The sequence below is a fragment of the Castor canadensis genome, chromosome 13 (genome assembly GCF_047511655.1).
Source record: "Castor canadensis chromosome 13, mCasCan1.hap1v2, whole genome shotgun sequence".
In the NCBI taxonomy this organism is placed as follows: Eukaryota; Metazoa; Chordata; class Mammalia; order Rodentia; family Castoridae; genus Castor; species Castor canadensis.
In genome coordinates this window covers 77947274-77965320 of record NC_133398.1, presented here as the reverse complement: position 1 = coordinate 77965320, position 18047 = coordinate 77947274, and the positions used below count along the sequence as shown (strand labels likewise).

At 38.2% G+C, this 18047-nt stretch overlaps 1 protein-coding gene across 14 annotated transcripts in view; it reads left to right on the top strand.

Annotated features, from left to right (window-relative positions):
- Positions 1–18047, top strand: part of Trpm6 (transient receptor potential cation channel subfamily M member 6) — a 138172-nt gene that overhangs the window by 17960 nt on the left and 102165 nt on the right. For 7 of the 14 annotated variants that reach the window (XM_074052054.1, XM_074052053.1, XM_074052065.1 and 4 more), the window contains exons 2-6: positions 3999–4072; positions 7304–7342; positions 11193–11370; positions 14581–14794; positions 17531–17655. In XM_074052054.1, coding sequence (XP_073908155.1) covers positions 3999–4072; positions 7304–7342; positions 11193–11370; positions 14581–14794; positions 17531–17655 — 630 coding nt within the window. Of the gene's footprint in view, positions 1–3998; positions 4073–7303; positions 7343–11192; positions 11371–11526; positions 11678–14580; positions 14795–17530; positions 17656–18047 lie in introns of all 14 variants that reach the window. The other 7 variants (XM_074052056.1, XM_074052057.1, XM_074052063.1 and 4 more) reach the window with 4 other exon arrangements.

Sequence of the window (18047 nt, the reverse complement as noted above, 5' to 3'; positions counted from 1 at the left end):
TCTCTTCTTTCTCCTCTGCCTTTCCTTCCTCCATGTAACAATTTAAAAACAAACAAAAGCCACCCAATCTGTGAAGACTGCCACAATAGCTGCAGAAATGGCATAATTCCCATTCTCAACTATTGTCACAGAATGTGCTGCTCCAATGGTAGAAGCTGGTACATTGGGTAGTTGCCCCACACAGAGTTGGGCTATTAAATTAAAACCAGCAAATTTTTGGTTCTCTATTGAACTGGCGATGGGAGCCTCTCCAACATGTGCTGGAGAGAATATTGCAAAGGGTATCACATAAAGCAAGGAAAAGAGGTAAGTTTTGCAGTAAGAAGTGTCTGGAACATATAGAAAAGAAGGCTGCTTTCCTATTTCCAGAGATTTGAGCCAAGACATGGGAATTGTGGGAAGAAAGTTTATATGTTCTTGTTATGGCACAGGCTTCCTATTTCCACCTTTGGTGGGAAAATTTTACACAAGGGTGTCTGAAGTTCTATTTTAAGTGTGTTCATTTTGTTCTTTCAATAATCATTGGGTTGGACCCTGGGGCCACAGAAATGACTGGCACGAAGTCTACACAAGCTGGAATTGAGGGAGAAAAATGAGACCCGTAAGGTCATTAATTGTATTATGGGAAGTCCATTGAGGGTGAGTTGGAGGGCAGGAGGCATTTTTTTTCTATGGAAAAAGTACATTAAAGTTTCCAAGCCACCAACCCAAAGCTAATTTTCAACTTTGGCTTTTTTTTTGGGAAGGGGGGTGGTATGTAGGACTGGGGTTTGAATTCTGAGCTTCACACTTGCAAATCAGGCTCTCTACTGCTTGAACCACATCTCAAAGCAAATTAACCATTTTCCTCTGGTTAATTTGGAGATGGAGTTCCATGAACTATTTGACTGAGCTGATCTCAAACCATAAGCCTCCTAATCTCAGCCTCCTAAGTAGCTAGAATTACAGGTGTGAGCCACAAGTGCTCAGCTTAATTTTTACCTTTCATATGGCCAATAATAATAGATAAGCTTTATTGAGACTTTATAAGCCCTTGGAAGAAATCTATGCCTTTAAATGTACATAATCCTTTCAATAGCTCTATGAGGGAGTATTTTATGACTACTGTTATATTTGGTGTTGAGGATTGAACCCAGGACCTGGCATGGTAAGCACATACTCTACCACTGAGCAGTACCCCCAACAGAGGTAGTATTATTATCATCTCCATTTTATTTTATTTTGTTATATATTTTTTTGGTGAGCCTGGGGTTTGAACTCAGGGCCAAAGCAGGTACTCTACCATTTGAGCCACACCGGCAGCCCATTTTGCTCTGCTTATTTTGGAGATGGCGTCTCATGAACTATTTTTCCAGGGTGGTCTTCAACCTCAACCCTCCCAATGTCAGTCTCTTAAGTAGTTAGGATTACATGCGTGAGCCACCAGTACCTGGCTATCACCTCCATTTTAAATAGATGAGTGAATAAGCATGAGGAAATTGAGTGATTTGCTTGAAAGACCTACCTGAGAGCCGCTATGCCATCTTTAAAATGAATGGAGAGGTTGAGCCCAGCTTGCTTAGTGTGTATCCCTAAGCTCCTCACTCAGGGGCCCTTTTTATTTATTTATTTATTTTTGGCAGTGGTAGGTTTGAACTCAAGGCCAGCACTCTACAGCTTGAGCCACTTTGGCAGCCAAGGGGTCCATTTTGGGTAGCTGTTTTTATTTATTTATTTATTTGTTATTTATTGTGAGATTGGGTCTTGCTATGTTCTCTCAAACTCCTGGGCTTAAGCAATCCTCCTTCCTTAGCCTCTGAAGTAGCTGGGACTATAGGAAGGTACCACTGTACCTAGCTTGCACCTGTACTTCATATCTAATTGTGCACATGGATGTATATATATCTGTTTCTTCTTGTTTATTCTACTTTTTGTGACAGCAGAAACTATGTCTTGTTTGCCATAGAATTCTCAGCATGCAGTATGGAGGCCTGTCCAAAACACTTGAATGAATATAAGGAAAGAGTGAATGAGGGCTAATATGGTGGAAATAGTATGTACTCATGTATGAAAATGGAAAAATGAGACATGTTGACACTGTTCTAAGAACAGGGGAATAAAGGAGATGATGGAAGGGGTGAATCTCACTAAGAGATATTGTAAGCACTTTTGTAAATGTCACAGTGTACTCTAAGTACGACAACAATATGATAATTAAAAAAGATTTTATGTGAAAAAAAACAAGATAAAATTTAAAAAAAACAAAATATTTTTGAATGAATTAATATATTTAAAACTTTGAAATTCAGAATGAAGAATTCTTTGGGGGCACATTGACTCTTTTGTAGCATCTTTCACAGTGCTTTGCACAAGGTAGATTTTTATTTGTGGTACTAAGACTTGAGCTCAGGACCTTACCCTTTCTTACTAAGCAGGCACTCTGCTACTTGAACCACTCTGCCAGCCCTATTTTGTGTTGGGTATTTTTGAGATAGGGTCTCCCGAACTATTTGCCCAAGGCTGGCTTTGAATCAACCATGATCCTCCTGATCTCGCCTCCCAAGTACCTAGGATTATAGGTGTAAAAATTAGATTCTTAATACATGTTTGAAGAAGAAATGATGAAATGGTTAATGTTTTTGAACAGGGATGGGATTTAAAAAAAATTTTTTTATTCATTTATATGACATGTGCATAGATTGTTTGGGCCATTTCTCCCCCTGCCCCTCACCCCTTCCCCCTCTCCAGGGATGGGTTTTAATGATTCTAAATTATTTTGCCATTTCATGTTATTGTAAATATATTTTGAATTTACTGTCCATTTAGTTCATTTTAAATTCTCTGGCTTTGGATTTTTCCAAGTTTATGTTTTCAGTGTTTTGCAAATTTAGTCAATTTTTTTTTTGGGTTGGGGTCTCACTGTGTAGTCCAGGTTGGCCTTGGACTCAATAACTCAAATCCCTCCTGCCTCAGCTACCTGAGGGTTGGGATTATAGGTTTGCTCCCCATGCCTGGCAACAGTGAATGCTTTTTAATAGATAAAAGCAGTTGCTGACTGTGTAGAGGGGTAAGAGTGTAGAATGATTTAAGATGATTCTAGCTTTCATTTGAGAAAGTGTTAAATGCACAGAACCAATCAATTAAACCTTCTCTCTTTGCTTAGTAAGATCTATTAATTAGACTGTGACTATCCTGAGTTCTATTCAGTAGTGAACACTTTCATCTCTGTTCTAACTTGTGTGTATAAAGTTATAGCCACACTTCTTTCTAATCTCACACCATATGGACTTAAAATATTTCCTGTTAGGATGAACCAACCTGTTCATGGGTTGGTTGTGTTTTCTGGTGGTGCCAGTGTATTCTGACTCTATATACTCTTTTTTTTTTTTTTTGGTAGGGGTTTGAACTCAGGACTTTGTGCTTGCTAGATAGGCACCCTACCACTTGAACCATGCCTCCAGTCCCTAACTCTAGACTTCTAACACAGCCTATGGAGGAAGTTGATTATGTCTTGAATTTTGTGGAAAGGGAGAGGTTGTATTAGAAGGAGTGCATTGAAGCCCCCAACTTGGCTTCAGGGACAGTTAAGGTTGTGTAACATGAAGCGATCTTGCCCATGGTAAGCTATGCTTCCAGCTGTGTGAAGAATCTCACCAAGATGGCACCTCTCCTTTGACACTACTAACTTCTTGTGAAAATTTAGCCAAAGTGGAATTTTACAAGTGAGAATTTTGAAATTTCGAGTAGATTTAAGAGAACACGTGAATTTATCTCTATTAGGCTGTTGTTATTCAAGGTGAAATTCTGGCCCTTTGAGTACTTACATGTAAACATTGGGCTCATTTGCATGTGTATTATCTGCTATAGAAGCCAATAAATGCTTAGTCTATTTTGGGTTGGTTTTGGCATTTTAAGGAGCATCCATGGTACCTTAATACATCTTGCCTACCGGTGCAACTGTGGTTACATGGTTTTCTCACTTAGAGTGTAAAATAAAGTCACTTTCTGTTCTATTCTAGAAATCCTGGATTGAAGGAGTATTCAGCAAGAGAGAATGTAACAAATTCATACCCAGTTCAAAAGACCCTCACAAGTATGATTTTTAATTACATTTTTCTTTTTAAAGCAATGCTACTTGAGGACTGTTTGAAGAAATTTAGAAATATGTCTTGTCAAGAATGTTTGATAATATCTATAAATTAGCATTTATTAATTTTAGTACTCCTTTCACTTCATTGTAGACAATCTGGTAAGAAAAGGGACTGTAAGTTTTGTGCCTCACTTGATATGACAATGTGTGTCACCAAGAGGGCTACTGAAAATATCTGTTTAACGAATTAACGAAGTATAAAGAGGAAAGAAGTTACACATAGTGACTTTACTGTTAAAATCTGGTGGATTTCATTCCACTGGATGCCCTGCTCTTCATGAGGGGGATTATAGATGTTATAGGGAAGTAATGCATCTCTTCCACCAAGTTTGAATGAACAATTTACAGGTATTTGGAATTGAATATTCAAAATATTGTGAAAAGCCTTTATCTCCAACTAAAGTATCTGTGGAAAACAGTGACTGTTCTGGACATTTCAGGACACTGTGCTTAGATGATGCAAACAGGTAATTTCAGTTCTATTTTCCTCCCATAGTCTTTTTGTTTGGGCAGAGAGTAGGCAGGAGAAGAGAGTGGTTTGATTGTAACCACTCTGAGTTCTTGACTACCCTTTGGAAACTCTACTTAGAACAAAGTTCACCAGGCAGCCTGTGAAAGATAGAGGAAGAAAGGACTACGGAAAATTCCCCAGGGTTATCAGGTTCATGAAAGTAAGATCGGATGTCATTGCCCTTAGGAGTCAAGAAAGACAATAGAAGAGCAATATTTTAATCAGGGATTCCTTTGAGTGGTTGACCTTATGTTTATCTAAAGTTTAGAAACCATAACTCTATGCTTATCAAGGTCAGCATGGTAAGGTTCTGAAATTCTAATTCTTTGGGGATAACACTATTTTAGTGTTCCTTGCCTTTGTTAAACATTGACTAGTCCCACCCTCGTTGAATTACCTATGGTTTGTGCGTCCTGTGATTGGAAATTTTCATTTTACCTGTTTATAAAATGTTTATAGAAGTTGGGCACCTGTAATCCTAGCTACTCAGGAGGCAGAGATCAGGAGGATAGAGGTTTGAAGCCAACCCAGGCAAATAGATCGTGATACCCTATCTTGAAAAAACCTTGAAAAAAGGGCGGGTGGAGTGGCTCAAGGTGTAGGACCTGAGTTCAAACCCCAGTACCACAAAAAAAAAAAGAACAAATGTTTCTAGAATACCAAGGTAACATTGCTTTTTTCTTTCATCTTTTACAATGAAAGAAATGTGATGGTGGGCACAAGGGAAAGCAGATTGAGTTCCAAGTGGCTCCTTTTGCTTCTGTAAATGGAAGATCATCTTTGCAATTACCTGGGACCTCACGAAAAGTGATAAAATTATTAAGTCTATGATTAGCCCACAGACTCAAGAAGAGATCACTGGGGCTGGGGATGTAGCTCCCTGATAGAGCATGTGCTTAGCATCCCTGTACCAGAAAGAAAAAAAAGAATACCATTGATCATAATTCTCTCCCTTGTTTTTAGTTTGCTATGTGGAAAAAACCTTTTTTTTTTCTTTTTGAGACAGGATCTCACTGTGTAGGCGGGTCTGTCCTCAAAATAATTGTCCTCCTGTGTCAGCCTCCCGAGTACTGGGATTACATGCATGTACCACCACTCCTGGCTCCACTGATCCTAATTATAGGAATTGTCCAGGCTTGCAATATTTTATGGAGAAAGAAGCAGTCTCTACTTTAGTGTGATTTAAAAAATTAATGGATGATAGTAGACATTCCTCTTACTCATCTTTTTCTTAGATCCTAGTAAGATTATCAAAAATGTTTTATTCAGCTTTCTTATTTACAGTGGACAGCAAAATGGTAGTAACTCATTTAAATTTCAATTAAATTTTATGTTTTATTGATTATTTCCACACATTTCTTTCTTTATTAGGATGTGACAGATTTGATTATAACATCTTTTTCTTAGAAAAGTAAAACTATTTTTTACCTTTTTCCTATTCTCTCTCTCTCTACATATAAGTATATGTGTCTGTGTATATATAACTTTAATTCACCCCCTCCATCATTTGCCTATATTCCCCCTCCCCCTTTCTTTTTTTTCTTTTAATACTAGGAATCAAACTCAGGGCCTTAGACATCCCCCAGCCAAGTAAAGAAAAACATTTTTTTTTTTTATAAAAAGAAGACTAAAGGACAGAACAGTTGCTCCTTAGATATCAAGACTCATTATGAAGATGTAATGATGGATAGCAGTGGAAGTAGCTCAATGACACCATTCAATTTGAGAGTACTTTATGATTTTAAAATTATTTTCATGTACATTTTCTTGATTCTCGAGAAGTCTGCTTTACCTCCATAGCTTAATAATAATAGTTACCATTTGTTACATGTACTGTAATGTACCAGGTGTTTGTAAGACACTTTATATTAGCTCATGTAATCTTTTTTCATCACCTAAATGTGTTAAAATCAGTTTCAGATATGAAAACTGAGGCCTAAAGGAATCACTAAATTGAGATTTAAAACATTTTTTTAAAAATTAAAAATTTTTTTTTCTTTTACTCTATGTGCATACAATGTTTGGGCCATTTCTTCCTCCTTCCCCCCACCCCTTCCCTCTGCCACCCACCCCCTCACTACCAGGGAGAAACTATTTTGCCCTTATCTCTAATTTTGTTGTAGAGAGAGTATAAGCAATAATAGGAAGGACCAAGGGTTTTTGCTAGTTGAGATAAGGATAGTTATACAGGGAGTTGAGTTGCATTGCTTTCCTGTGCATGTGCGTTACCTTCTAAATTAATTCTTCTTGAACTAACTTTTTCTCTGTTCCTGGTTCCCTTCTCCTATTGGCCTCTGTCGCTTTAAAGTATCTACATTAGTTTCTCTGCATTGAGGGCAACAAATGCTATCTAGTTTTTTGGGTGTCTTACCTATCCTCATACCTCCCAAGTGTGCTCTCGCTTTATCATGTGATCAGAGTCCGATCCCTCAAGGAGATTTAAATACAGTATTTTGTTTCTAAATTCCATGTTCTATTAATTATATCATCATTGCTACAGTGCAATTATATATAGGAAATGACATATGGAAAATAAATGACATGAATATTCAACAAATCCTGACTTCCAGAACGTGGAAAAGAACAGATGTTTACTGTACAAGCTTTAAATATGATTTCAAATATATCAGTAAATTAAGAGGTGTTTTATTTCTTTAATTTAGATGTGCTCCAGGCTGTCAGGTCTGTCAGAATTTGGTCAGGTAAGATTTAGATAAATGAGTTCCTTTTGAACCATAAGGCACTGTGATGAAAACGCATTGGGACAGTTTCCTTACATCTGGAATGGACTCAGTGTAATGTGTATGTCATTTACCTTTCTCAAGGAGGTTTTAAAAAAAGAGATTTTTTTTTTATGAGAGAGAGGGATTATTTGAATGTAATGGACTATTTCAGTTACTGAAGCAGGTAAATGGTAAGAGCCTTTAGCAAGAGTGTCTGCCAATTGCAACACTTGTTAAGCCTTAAATTTTTATTTACTATCACATTGTATTTGAATAAAAATGAAACTCCTTGTGTATACAGTGATGCATTTGATCTATACCTTGCAAGTAATGTGTGTGTATACCAACCTTATGCAATACAAATTTTAACTGTGATATAGATTTTAAACCATATATTAGTAACTGGTTTTATCTTTCTTTTTTGTCAGCAGAGGGAAATGAGATTTCCTTGATTCTGATCATATCCTGAAGTTTATGGTTGAACCAATGTTAAACCTAGTGTTTTTATTTTATTAGTTTTTATTTTGAGATAAATAAGTTATCATTAAATTGCCCAGGCTGGCCTTAAACTTTTGATCTTCCTGCCTCAGCCTCCTGAGTGTTGGGCAATTGGGGGTTCTTGAGGGGAGATAGGGAGATTAGAATTTGTATTTCAGTATTTTATGATGTGGTTGATGTACTTTCTATACAAAATGAATATAGAATTTTAAACCTGTTGAAGTCACCATAAGAAGAGGACTAAAGCAGAAAGGAGAAAAATGGAGGGAATGAACCAATTTAGGTTATAATGCATATATATATATGGAAATGTCACAACGAAACTCTATAGATATCTTAAACAAAATGTCTTTTTTCAAAAATGAAAGACAGAAAGGTAAAATAGGTCCTTTCTGGGGGTTGATACTAATGGGGGAGGGGAGGATGTAAGGAAGGGTGTAGGAGGGTGAATGTGGTGGAAATACTATGTATTTATGTACGAAAATGGAAAAATGAGACCGGTTGAAACTATTGCAGGAATGGGAGGGGGGAAGTGGAATAAAGAAGAATGATGGAGGGGATGAATTTAACTAAGATATATTGTAAGCACTTTTGTAAATGTCACAATGTACTCCCAATATAACAATAAGATGATAAAATTTTTTAAATCTAAAAAATAACTAAAATTTACTAATATATTTTTAAATTTCACATGGTTCAAAAAGTATAAAAAGATATACAGTAAAAAATGTCCTTCTTTCCCCTGTCCCTAGGGAGGCAGCTCCGTCCTCTCCTGCTCTCATGGTTCCTACTGTTATTAGTTTCTTGTGATTCCTTTCAGAGTTGTTAGTCCATATATAAGAAGAGTAAATGCATATTTTAGTTTTTATTCAGCCCTCAGTTTTCCATAAACATTCAGATCATAGTAGATAATGCACCATGCAGGCTATTCTCAAATACAACCTTTTCTCTCATCTGTAGACCTTACAGCTCTTTCTATAGCAGCACAGAGAGAATTTTCTGTGTTACAGAATGTGGATGTGTTCTAACTTATTTATTTCATTCCTTATTGGTGGGTGCTTAGGTTATTTAGCTATTTGCAATTTTCTGCAATTATGAACAGAGCAATAATTAATAACTTGGGGCACCTATAATTTCACTTATATAATATTAATATTATATTATATTAATATTATAGTGTTATATTAATATTTAATATGTGCATTGACATTAAAAAATGATATATATGGGTGTATGATTAAAAGTTTTTTTCATAGATGTAGTAGTCTTCACACATTTTATTGTGTATTGTATCATTAAACCTTTAGGGATATGTATCCCAATATACATATTTCATATGCGTATGTTTATTTATAAATGCACTATTGTGCTAATATATTGCATACTTTGTGGAAAAAAATAAAGAGCCATAAAGGGAATATATAGATGAATAATATTGAAGTATTTTATTTTATTTGAGTCAATAATTCCTCACACAATACTATTATTGAAAATTTAAAAGGAGGGGCTGGCTCAAGTGTTTGCCTAGCAAGTGCAAGGCCCTGAGTTCAAACCCCAGTAACACCAAAACATTTAAAAAATAAAAGTAAACTAAAATTTTAAAAGAAATAGAGTTGGGTGTGGTGGTACACTGTTGTAGTCCCAGCTGCTTAGGAGGCTGAGGCAGGAGGATCCTTTGACCTCACTAGTTTGAGGCCAACCTGGGTAACATAGTGAGATTTCATCTCAAAAACAAAAAAGAGATACAAAAGCCTATTATATGTTTATTTCACCTGATCATGTGGTTCACAGGGAACTTATATGAGCAGTAAGAAGAAGTATTGCTTTTGTTGTTATTTTCTTGTGCTGATATTACTAGTATTATTTTTAGGTGTAGTTTCATTTTCAGTTTGTTTTAGTGGTGCTGGGGTTTGAACTCAGGGCCTCACACTTGCTAGGCAGGAGCTCTACTACTTGAGCCACTCTGCCAGTCTTTTTTTTGTGTGTGTGTTAGGTATTTTTGAGATAGGATCTCGGGAACTATTTGTCTGGGCTGGCTTTGAACCCCAGTCCTCCAGATCTCTGAATCCTGAGTAGCTAGGATTATGGGTGTGAGCCACCAGCACCTGGTTTAATCTTTCCTTTAAAATAATATTACTTATAATAACTTATTATTTATGTTTACAGTCAATTCTCTTTCATGGCTCTATGTCCATATACATTTCCAGTGTTGGGTCTATGTTGACTTATGTCTTTAATGTTATATCTTTTTTTGACTGATTCATTTTGATGTGAATATTGTGTTTTATGTGAGATTCCTTACTTTCCTTAAATATATATATACATATATATGTATAAATCTATCTATCTGTCTATTTTTTTGCGGTACTGGGGCTTGAGCTGAGGGCCTATACCTTGAACCACTCCACCAGCTCTTTTTGTGATAGTTTTTTTCAAGATAAGGTCTCGCAAACTATTTGCCCAGGACTGGCTTTGAACCACGATTCTCCTGATCTCTGCTTCCTGAGTAGCTAGGATTACAGACATGAGCTACCGGTGCCTGGCACTTTCCTTAAGTATTACATAGCAGATATTTATTTTTAAGTTTTTGGAAAAACAACTTTATTGTGATGTACTGGACCTAGAATAAAATGTACATATTTGAATACATATAATTTGATTTTTTGCCCTCTTAACCGCTTTAAACTTTACAATGCAGAGTTCAGCAATGTTCAGTACATTCATATTATTGGGCAATGGAACTCCAGAACTTTTGGTCTTGTAAAACTGAAACTCCATGTCCATTAAAAGACTCTCCATTGCCCCAGCCCCTGGCAACCATCACTGTACTGTCAGTCTATGAATTTGACTTCTTGAGATAACTGGAATCATACAGCATTTATCTGCTTCTGTCCTGGCTTATGTCAATTAGCATAATATCCTCCAGGTTCATCATTTGGCAGCAGGTGTCATAATTTCTTCCTTTATTAAGGCTGAATAATACTCCAGCACAAGTGCACTCTACATTTTACTTACTATTTATCCACAGGTGGACATTTGGGTTTCTCCCACCTCATGACTATGGTGAATAATGCTGCTATGAATATGAGTGTGCAAAAGAATTTTAATATTTTTTAAATAGTCCCCAAATGATTTTTATGTCCAGTCAAGGGAGACAACCACTGATGGTCTTTCTAAGTCTAGAATATAATCCAATTTTATAAGATTAGTGTAAATCTTAATGTGGCATTTTAGGAATTATCAATATGTGGCATCTATACCTTACCCTAAGAAAATGTAGAAACATTACACCAATTTTCGACTCTGAAGTTTTTTGTTTTCCTGAATTTAGGTGCTACTGTGGCCGGCTGATTCAAGAGCATAATGGGATAGATTATGCCTGGACCCTCTCAGCTGCCCAGGGTAATGAAAACGAGCCATGGTCTATTGAAAAGCACACAGTGAAAAGCCCTACAGACACCTTTGGCACCATTAATTTCCAAGATGGAGATCACATCTACCACTCCAAGGTTTGTTAATAGCCCAAATCATTTTGCTGATTTTAAAGAATAGGCGGCAAATGTATCTCCAAGGGCAGATAGAAAGATGACCTGTCTTCGTTGAGGGCACCATGTATGCATCTCCTTGTCACAACTAGCCTGATGCTCTCTTCCCTTACCATACAGGTGTGGTGAGCCTAGCTCTGTGTTTGACTCATCTCTTTCAGAAGCTTATGCCTGCCACAGAAGAGAATGGCTATTGCCCTTGAGTCAATTGCCAAAGGACTGACTTTTTTCTTAAGGAATGCAGAAAAGTTACTGAACAGGAGCAGGCTCTGTAAGTCAGCATTCTGTTACTATACTAAATGCTAGAGAAAATCAGCTTATAAAGAGGTGAGGTTTATTTTGGTTCAGTTTATAGGTTTCGATCCAGGATCAGTTGGGTGTCCCTGTGGTATGGCAACACTTCATGATGGGGAGGCTATGGTAGAGCAAACCATTCACCTTACAACCTGGGAGAAAAGCGAGGAAGATACTGGCATCCCATAGTCTCCTTTGAGGGCATGCCCCCAATGACCTCCACTAGGGCCCACTTTCTAAGGGCTCTTCCACCTCTGAATATGACCACAGGATGGGGCCTAAGCCTTTAACATCTGGACCTTCGGGGGTCCAAACTGACCATGGCATTAGCTGAAGCATGGCCATAGCAATGGCCACGAGCTTGCCACTGTTCCTAAGTTCTTCTCTGGAAGGATCTGGGAGCGTTTCTCTCTGAGCCCATCACATGGTGACACTTGGGCTTTCCAAGCTAGGTTTCTAACATGGATCTAACATGGTGATTTTGCATATGATTTGCCAGCTTTCTGTTGCTGTAACAAAGTACCTGAGATCATCAATTACAAAGGAGCAAAAATTTATTTTGACCCACAGTTTCAGTCTATCGTTACTTTGTCCTGTTGCTTTGGGCCCATGGCAGAACAGTTCACCATGACAGGAGTATGTTACCTCATGGTGGCCTGGAAAGCCAGGTCATTCGATCAAGGTCCCAATATCTCCTTTGAGCGTACACCCCCAATGACATAACTTTCTTCCACTAGGTCCCTCCTCCTAAAGGTTCCACCAACCTCCAAGAGTGCCATAGGCTGCAACCAATCCTTCAGCCCATGGCCTTCGGGGGACTCTGCTGATCCAAATAATACCATCTAGTATTGACAGGGCAGCTGTCCGTCAGATGTTTTCTCTCAAACATGGCAACCACCTGCTCCTTTATGAGAGGCAACTATCCCAGATGGAACCCACTTCAGAAAGCTGTGAATCAGCTGTTCCCTACTGGGGTGTGGCCATTAGTTGACTGCATTTGAAACAAAAGTTCCTCTTAGTGCAATCCTAACAGTTTCATAATACAGTTCTATAATAATCTACAAGTTATTATCTTGCATTAACTTTATGTGTTGATTTTTCTCAAATATTTGATGGAAGCTAATTCTTATAGATCCCTGTTTGCAACTTTTGGGTTTGATGAGTTTGGCTTTCCTTCCCCTTCCTCTTGCTGCTGCTTTTTTGTGTTTTTTTTTTGGTGGTACTGGGGTTTTGAACTCAGGGTCTCATGTTTGCTACACAGGCACTCTACCACTTGAGCTTTTCTGCCAGTCTTTTTTTGCATTGGGTGTTTTTGAGATAGGATCTCACAAACTTTTGCCTGGGCTGGCCTTGAAACATGATTCTCCTGATTTCTGTCTCCTGAGTAGTTAAGATTCCAGGTGTGAGTCAGTGGCGCTCAGCCTGTTGTTTATTTGTATCACCTTCATTTATTCCTTTTTCATCCCTTCAGAAAATACTTTTTGGGTGCTCATACTTGCTATGCCACAAAGCGAATATGTTGTATGCTTTAACATTGCTTAGCATTGAGTGACAGCAATAGGAAAACAAACACACAATTATTACAGAGTGGGGAGGATGCTATATATATTGGTGTTTTGAAGGAGGGGGAACGGGACTGGGGTTTGAACTCAGGGCCTCGACTTGCAAGGCAGGCCCTGTACTGCTTGAGCCACAGCTCCTCCCTACTTTTAAACTATATGATAAAGTCATGGTGGCTTGTAAATTGAATCGTGATTATCCTTAGGTTCTTTCTCTTTTGCACATTTAGTGATAGCTCCACCATCGGGCTGGTCAGAAATTCTAATATTTTAATTACGAAGTGAAGTTGTTATGAATTAAGGTACTGTAATTTACAGTTCCTTACTGTCCTTACCTCTTTCTAGAAAGGTAGCTTCTTCTTTTTTTTCTATTAAAGGAAGTGTGTGTGTGTGTGTGTGTGTGTGTGTGTGTGTGTGTGTTTTGAAACAGGGTCTCCCTATGTATCCCAGGCTGACCTTAAACTTGTGATTCTCCTGCCTCAGCCTCCAGAGTGCTGGGATTGCAGGCATGTATCACTACATCCAGCTTATTCTTGCTGTTGGTTGGGCATGTGCTTAAGGAAGGCAAACTACCTCAGTAGTACAGTATTTATAAGACTGACTTGCTACCTACTGTGCTAATAGCTCCTAATACTACAGTATTTACTTCGACTGTGTGTGTCTGCATTGGCAGAAAAAGGAAGCCAGGCGTGCCATGTAGCATTAGGCAAAATGAAACACGACTCAGAGATTACTTGCTTGTTTGTATTTCCATTATCTTTCTTTTGCTTGCATTGACTATTCAGAGATGACTGTTCTGTGAAAAGTATATTTGGAAAAGGCAATGTTTTTGGAGGGATAATGAAGCAAAGGAAGTGGTTAGAAAGTAACATTTATGATAAAATTACATGCTCCTGAATCTTTTAAGATATAAAAATGTAACAAAAGGTAGTACATTGAAAGCCATAACATTTATGAAGAAAATCACATTTCACCTACTTGGTAAAGCTTTCTGTTAATAGGTTTGCTGATGCTGTGAACTTTGCCAGTTGTTTGAAATACTTCTGCCTCACCTTTGGTCTTCTGAGGATCTCTGGGGGCCAAGCCTCCATCCAGGGAAGTTTTCCTACAGTGACTTACAATTCCCAGAAGGAACTAGATGGGGGTGTGGGATCTTGTAGAAGTAAATATTTCCATGATGAGAAGATGATCTTTTAGAGAGACCCCAGATTCTTCCTGTCAGGTTGTGGCCATGTCAGTTACCCTGCTGTGTGCCTATTGTTTCTGTAGCTGGCATGTGTTTTTCACAAGTTTCTGTTCTTGGTTCTGCACTGTCTTCCAGTATATTAGAACTTCTTATGATACCAAATTGGATCATCTGTTACATTTAATGTTGGAAGAGTGGAAGATGGAGCTGCCAAAGCTTGTGATTTCTGTCCATGGAGGTCTCCAGAATTTTAAGATGCCCTCCAAACTTAAAGAGACCTTCAGCCAGGGTTTGGTTAAAGCTTCAGAGACAACAGGAGCGTGGATAATAACAGAAGGCATCAACTCGGGTAAAGCACATGTTATCTGTCTGTCTATCTTTTTTCTCTCCTTCCCTTCCTCCCTCCCATGCCCATCCTTGAAGATCCACACTAGATGTCAGCACACCCAGGAAGCAGCCTCTGATATCTCAGCTAGAGCTTCTCACTTCTGTCTCTTAATTTCTGCACCAGTTGCCAAGGGTGGTGCGTTTATATTTGTCTCACACATCAGGGTGAGTCTGCTCCAGCTCACTTAGCTGGTGGTGCACTGAGGTCAAGGCCTATACATTCAGCTTAGTATTCAGCAACACATACTGGTTTAACAAACAATTTTTTTTGACTGAAGAGGAATGAAGGAAGCAAATGACAAACAAACAACAAATAAACAACAACAAAGCCCCCACAAAAAGCTGAATAAACCCACTAGCCTGTCAGTAGTAGGTAACTTGGTAGTTTATCTTGTACATTTTATAGAAAGTTATGTTTCACATTCTTGGAATAAACAAGCTGGCAGAGTTCTAGGTCCATTATATGGTATTTATTTTATTTCCAGTAAAAAAGGGATGGGGTGAGAAAGTTTCACAGAGTTCAGGAAAAGGTAGACTAACTATATATTAAATACTTAATTTTACTTATTGGTTTTTAAAAAAGGAAGTTTGGGTTAGGGCCAGCTAACCTACAGGAAGACATACACAGCAGTGTGAAGATGATTGCAGTAGTTCGTATGAGTGAAAGAAATAGGAAAGGAGAAATGCTCGGAGCTCCCCTAACCAACAGTCTGATGGATTCAATTATGGCTCCTCCAGGACCAATTTGAGCAGTGATCTCTGAACCCAACAGCATCAGTACCCAATTTCCAGCCCCGTTCTGTTTCTGCAGAATCAGAACCTGAATTTTAACACAACACCTCTAGGTGGCTCTTGTGCACATTTAAATTTGAGAAGCTGTACTGATGAGTGCCTGACTATTCTTGAGATGATCCTAAACTTTAATTAAATGTAATATTTGACAGTTACTTAAATTGAATGCCTCCAGCCTTCAGAATCTACCACGTATAAAGCATTTGGATAGTTGCTGTGGATGAAAGGTGACCCTAGGTTAGGGATGGGATTCAGCTGTAACAGACAAAAAAAGTAATTAACTAGAAGTTGATAGTCATAGGTTATAGTTGAGATATAGAGAGTACAAGGAAAAGGGAGATGAATTCTAATTTGAACTGAAGGCATTTCAAAGACCTGGAGAAGGACACAGCTCTTGGCATTGGTCTTGAGCAAGGAAGAGGTGATTGTTTATTGTTAGGCACACAGCTAGAGATTAAAGGCATGTGTAGGAAGAAGTGATGAGGTCACTGGCTGGTGTGTGCCATGTGTCAGAGGAAAGAGATGGTGAGGGAGGCTGGAGCCAGATTGGGTGCTATGCTGATGAGATGGGATTATCCTCTACATGACAGAGGGGTCTCAAAGGGTTTTGAATCAGAATAAATAGGTGAATGACATGGTCACAGGGAGTCTCCCAAAGATGCTCAGTGGAGAATTTGTATAAGATTGCAGGTAGGTTATCATGCTGAGTATGTGTGACACACATAGAGTCAGTACTATATATAGGAAGAATAAGTCTTACAATGCTGTACTGTAACTAATGGCCAGATAAAGTTAAAGTCAAAAGGATTTCAACTATGTGACAGTCTGGAAAAAGCAACTGTAGAAACAGTAGAAAGATCAGTGGTTGCAGAAGATTAACAGGGAGGGAGGATGAATAGGCAATGCACAGAAGATGCTCAGAGCAGTGAGAACATTCTGTATGATACTACAGTGGGGGATACCTGTCATTATATACTTGTCAAAACTCATAGAATAGATAACACCAAGAGTGTACCTTAATGCAAACCATGGTCTCTGGGTGATGAAATGCCAGTACAGGTTCATTGATACAACAAAATGTTCCTCTCTGGTCTGGAATGTTGATAGTGGGGAGGCAAGGCTGTGTTTGTGTGGTAGCAGGGGTGTAGGGAGAATTCTCTGTACTTTCTGTTCAACCTATAACTGCTCTGAAAATTAAAGTCTGTTACAAAAATAAGTCAGGTTACCGAGACTGGAGTCAAAGTTCTGCAAATTACCTGCAGTGTAAACTTGTACAAGTTATTTGACTTCTCTGTGTTGCCATTTTTGTCTACAAAATGAATATAAAAAGAGCTCCTACTTAAAGTGTAAATATATGTAAATCTAACCAACACTTACTGAAATCTTACTGTGTGCCAGTAGGTGGTGTCTACTATAATTATTATTATTTTTAATCCCAAGAGGCAAATATTAATGTATTATTCCTTAATATGTTAACTCTTGAATATTTATGTATATAGATCTATTAAATTAGTTTGCCTTAAGAAGAAGATATCTGCAGGTGTTTTGCTGGGGCACTGGAGAAGATTAGAGACAAAAATATTCAGAACATTTATGTCAGGCTTGGGCTTGCTGACAGGGCAATGCATGGAACATTCGGCCTGACATGATTAAGTTTGGGACTGAGGTTATAGGCAGAAATTGCCAAAATTGGGGAATTATTCAGGTACAGGGACCAGTGATCAGAGAAGAGAGAGTTGTCAAGAGAGAATAGAGGAAACCAAGCCTCAGAATCTAATTCTACCATGCCAGCAACTTTCCCTGAGAACAATCTTTTGCATATAATCATCTATTTGTATCTTTCTGACAGTCATTGTTTTGCATGACTTGTAAGTTAACATTTGACTTGCAAACTATTTGTTCATAGGAGTATCCAAGCATGTTGGGGATGCCCTGAAAGCCCATTCCTCTAAGTCCTTGAGGAAAATCTGGACAGTTGGAATCCCTCCATGGGGTGTCATTGAGAACCAGAGAGATCTTATTGGAAAAGATGTAAGTAGACAATCCTTTCACAACAAAAGGAAATGAATATGTATCCAAATTGCCCATATATACTGTACCCAATGTCTAATAGACCCTCAAATGTAATATATCCAAAACCAATTCCTATCTTCCCACTACATCCTTCACCTGTTTTAGAAAATGACAATCCCACCTTTGTAGTTGCTCAAGCCAAAAACCTTGGATTACTTCTAGAATGATCTCTTTGTCTCATGTCTTAAACCAGATCCATCTAAAAACTATCGTAGCACCATTTTTTTTTTGTGACACTGGAGCTTGAGCTCAGGGCCTTCACCTTGAGCCATTCTACCTGCCCTATTTTTTTGTGAAGGGTTTTTTTGAGATAGGGTCTCATGGGATTCTTTGCCCAGGATGGCTTGGAA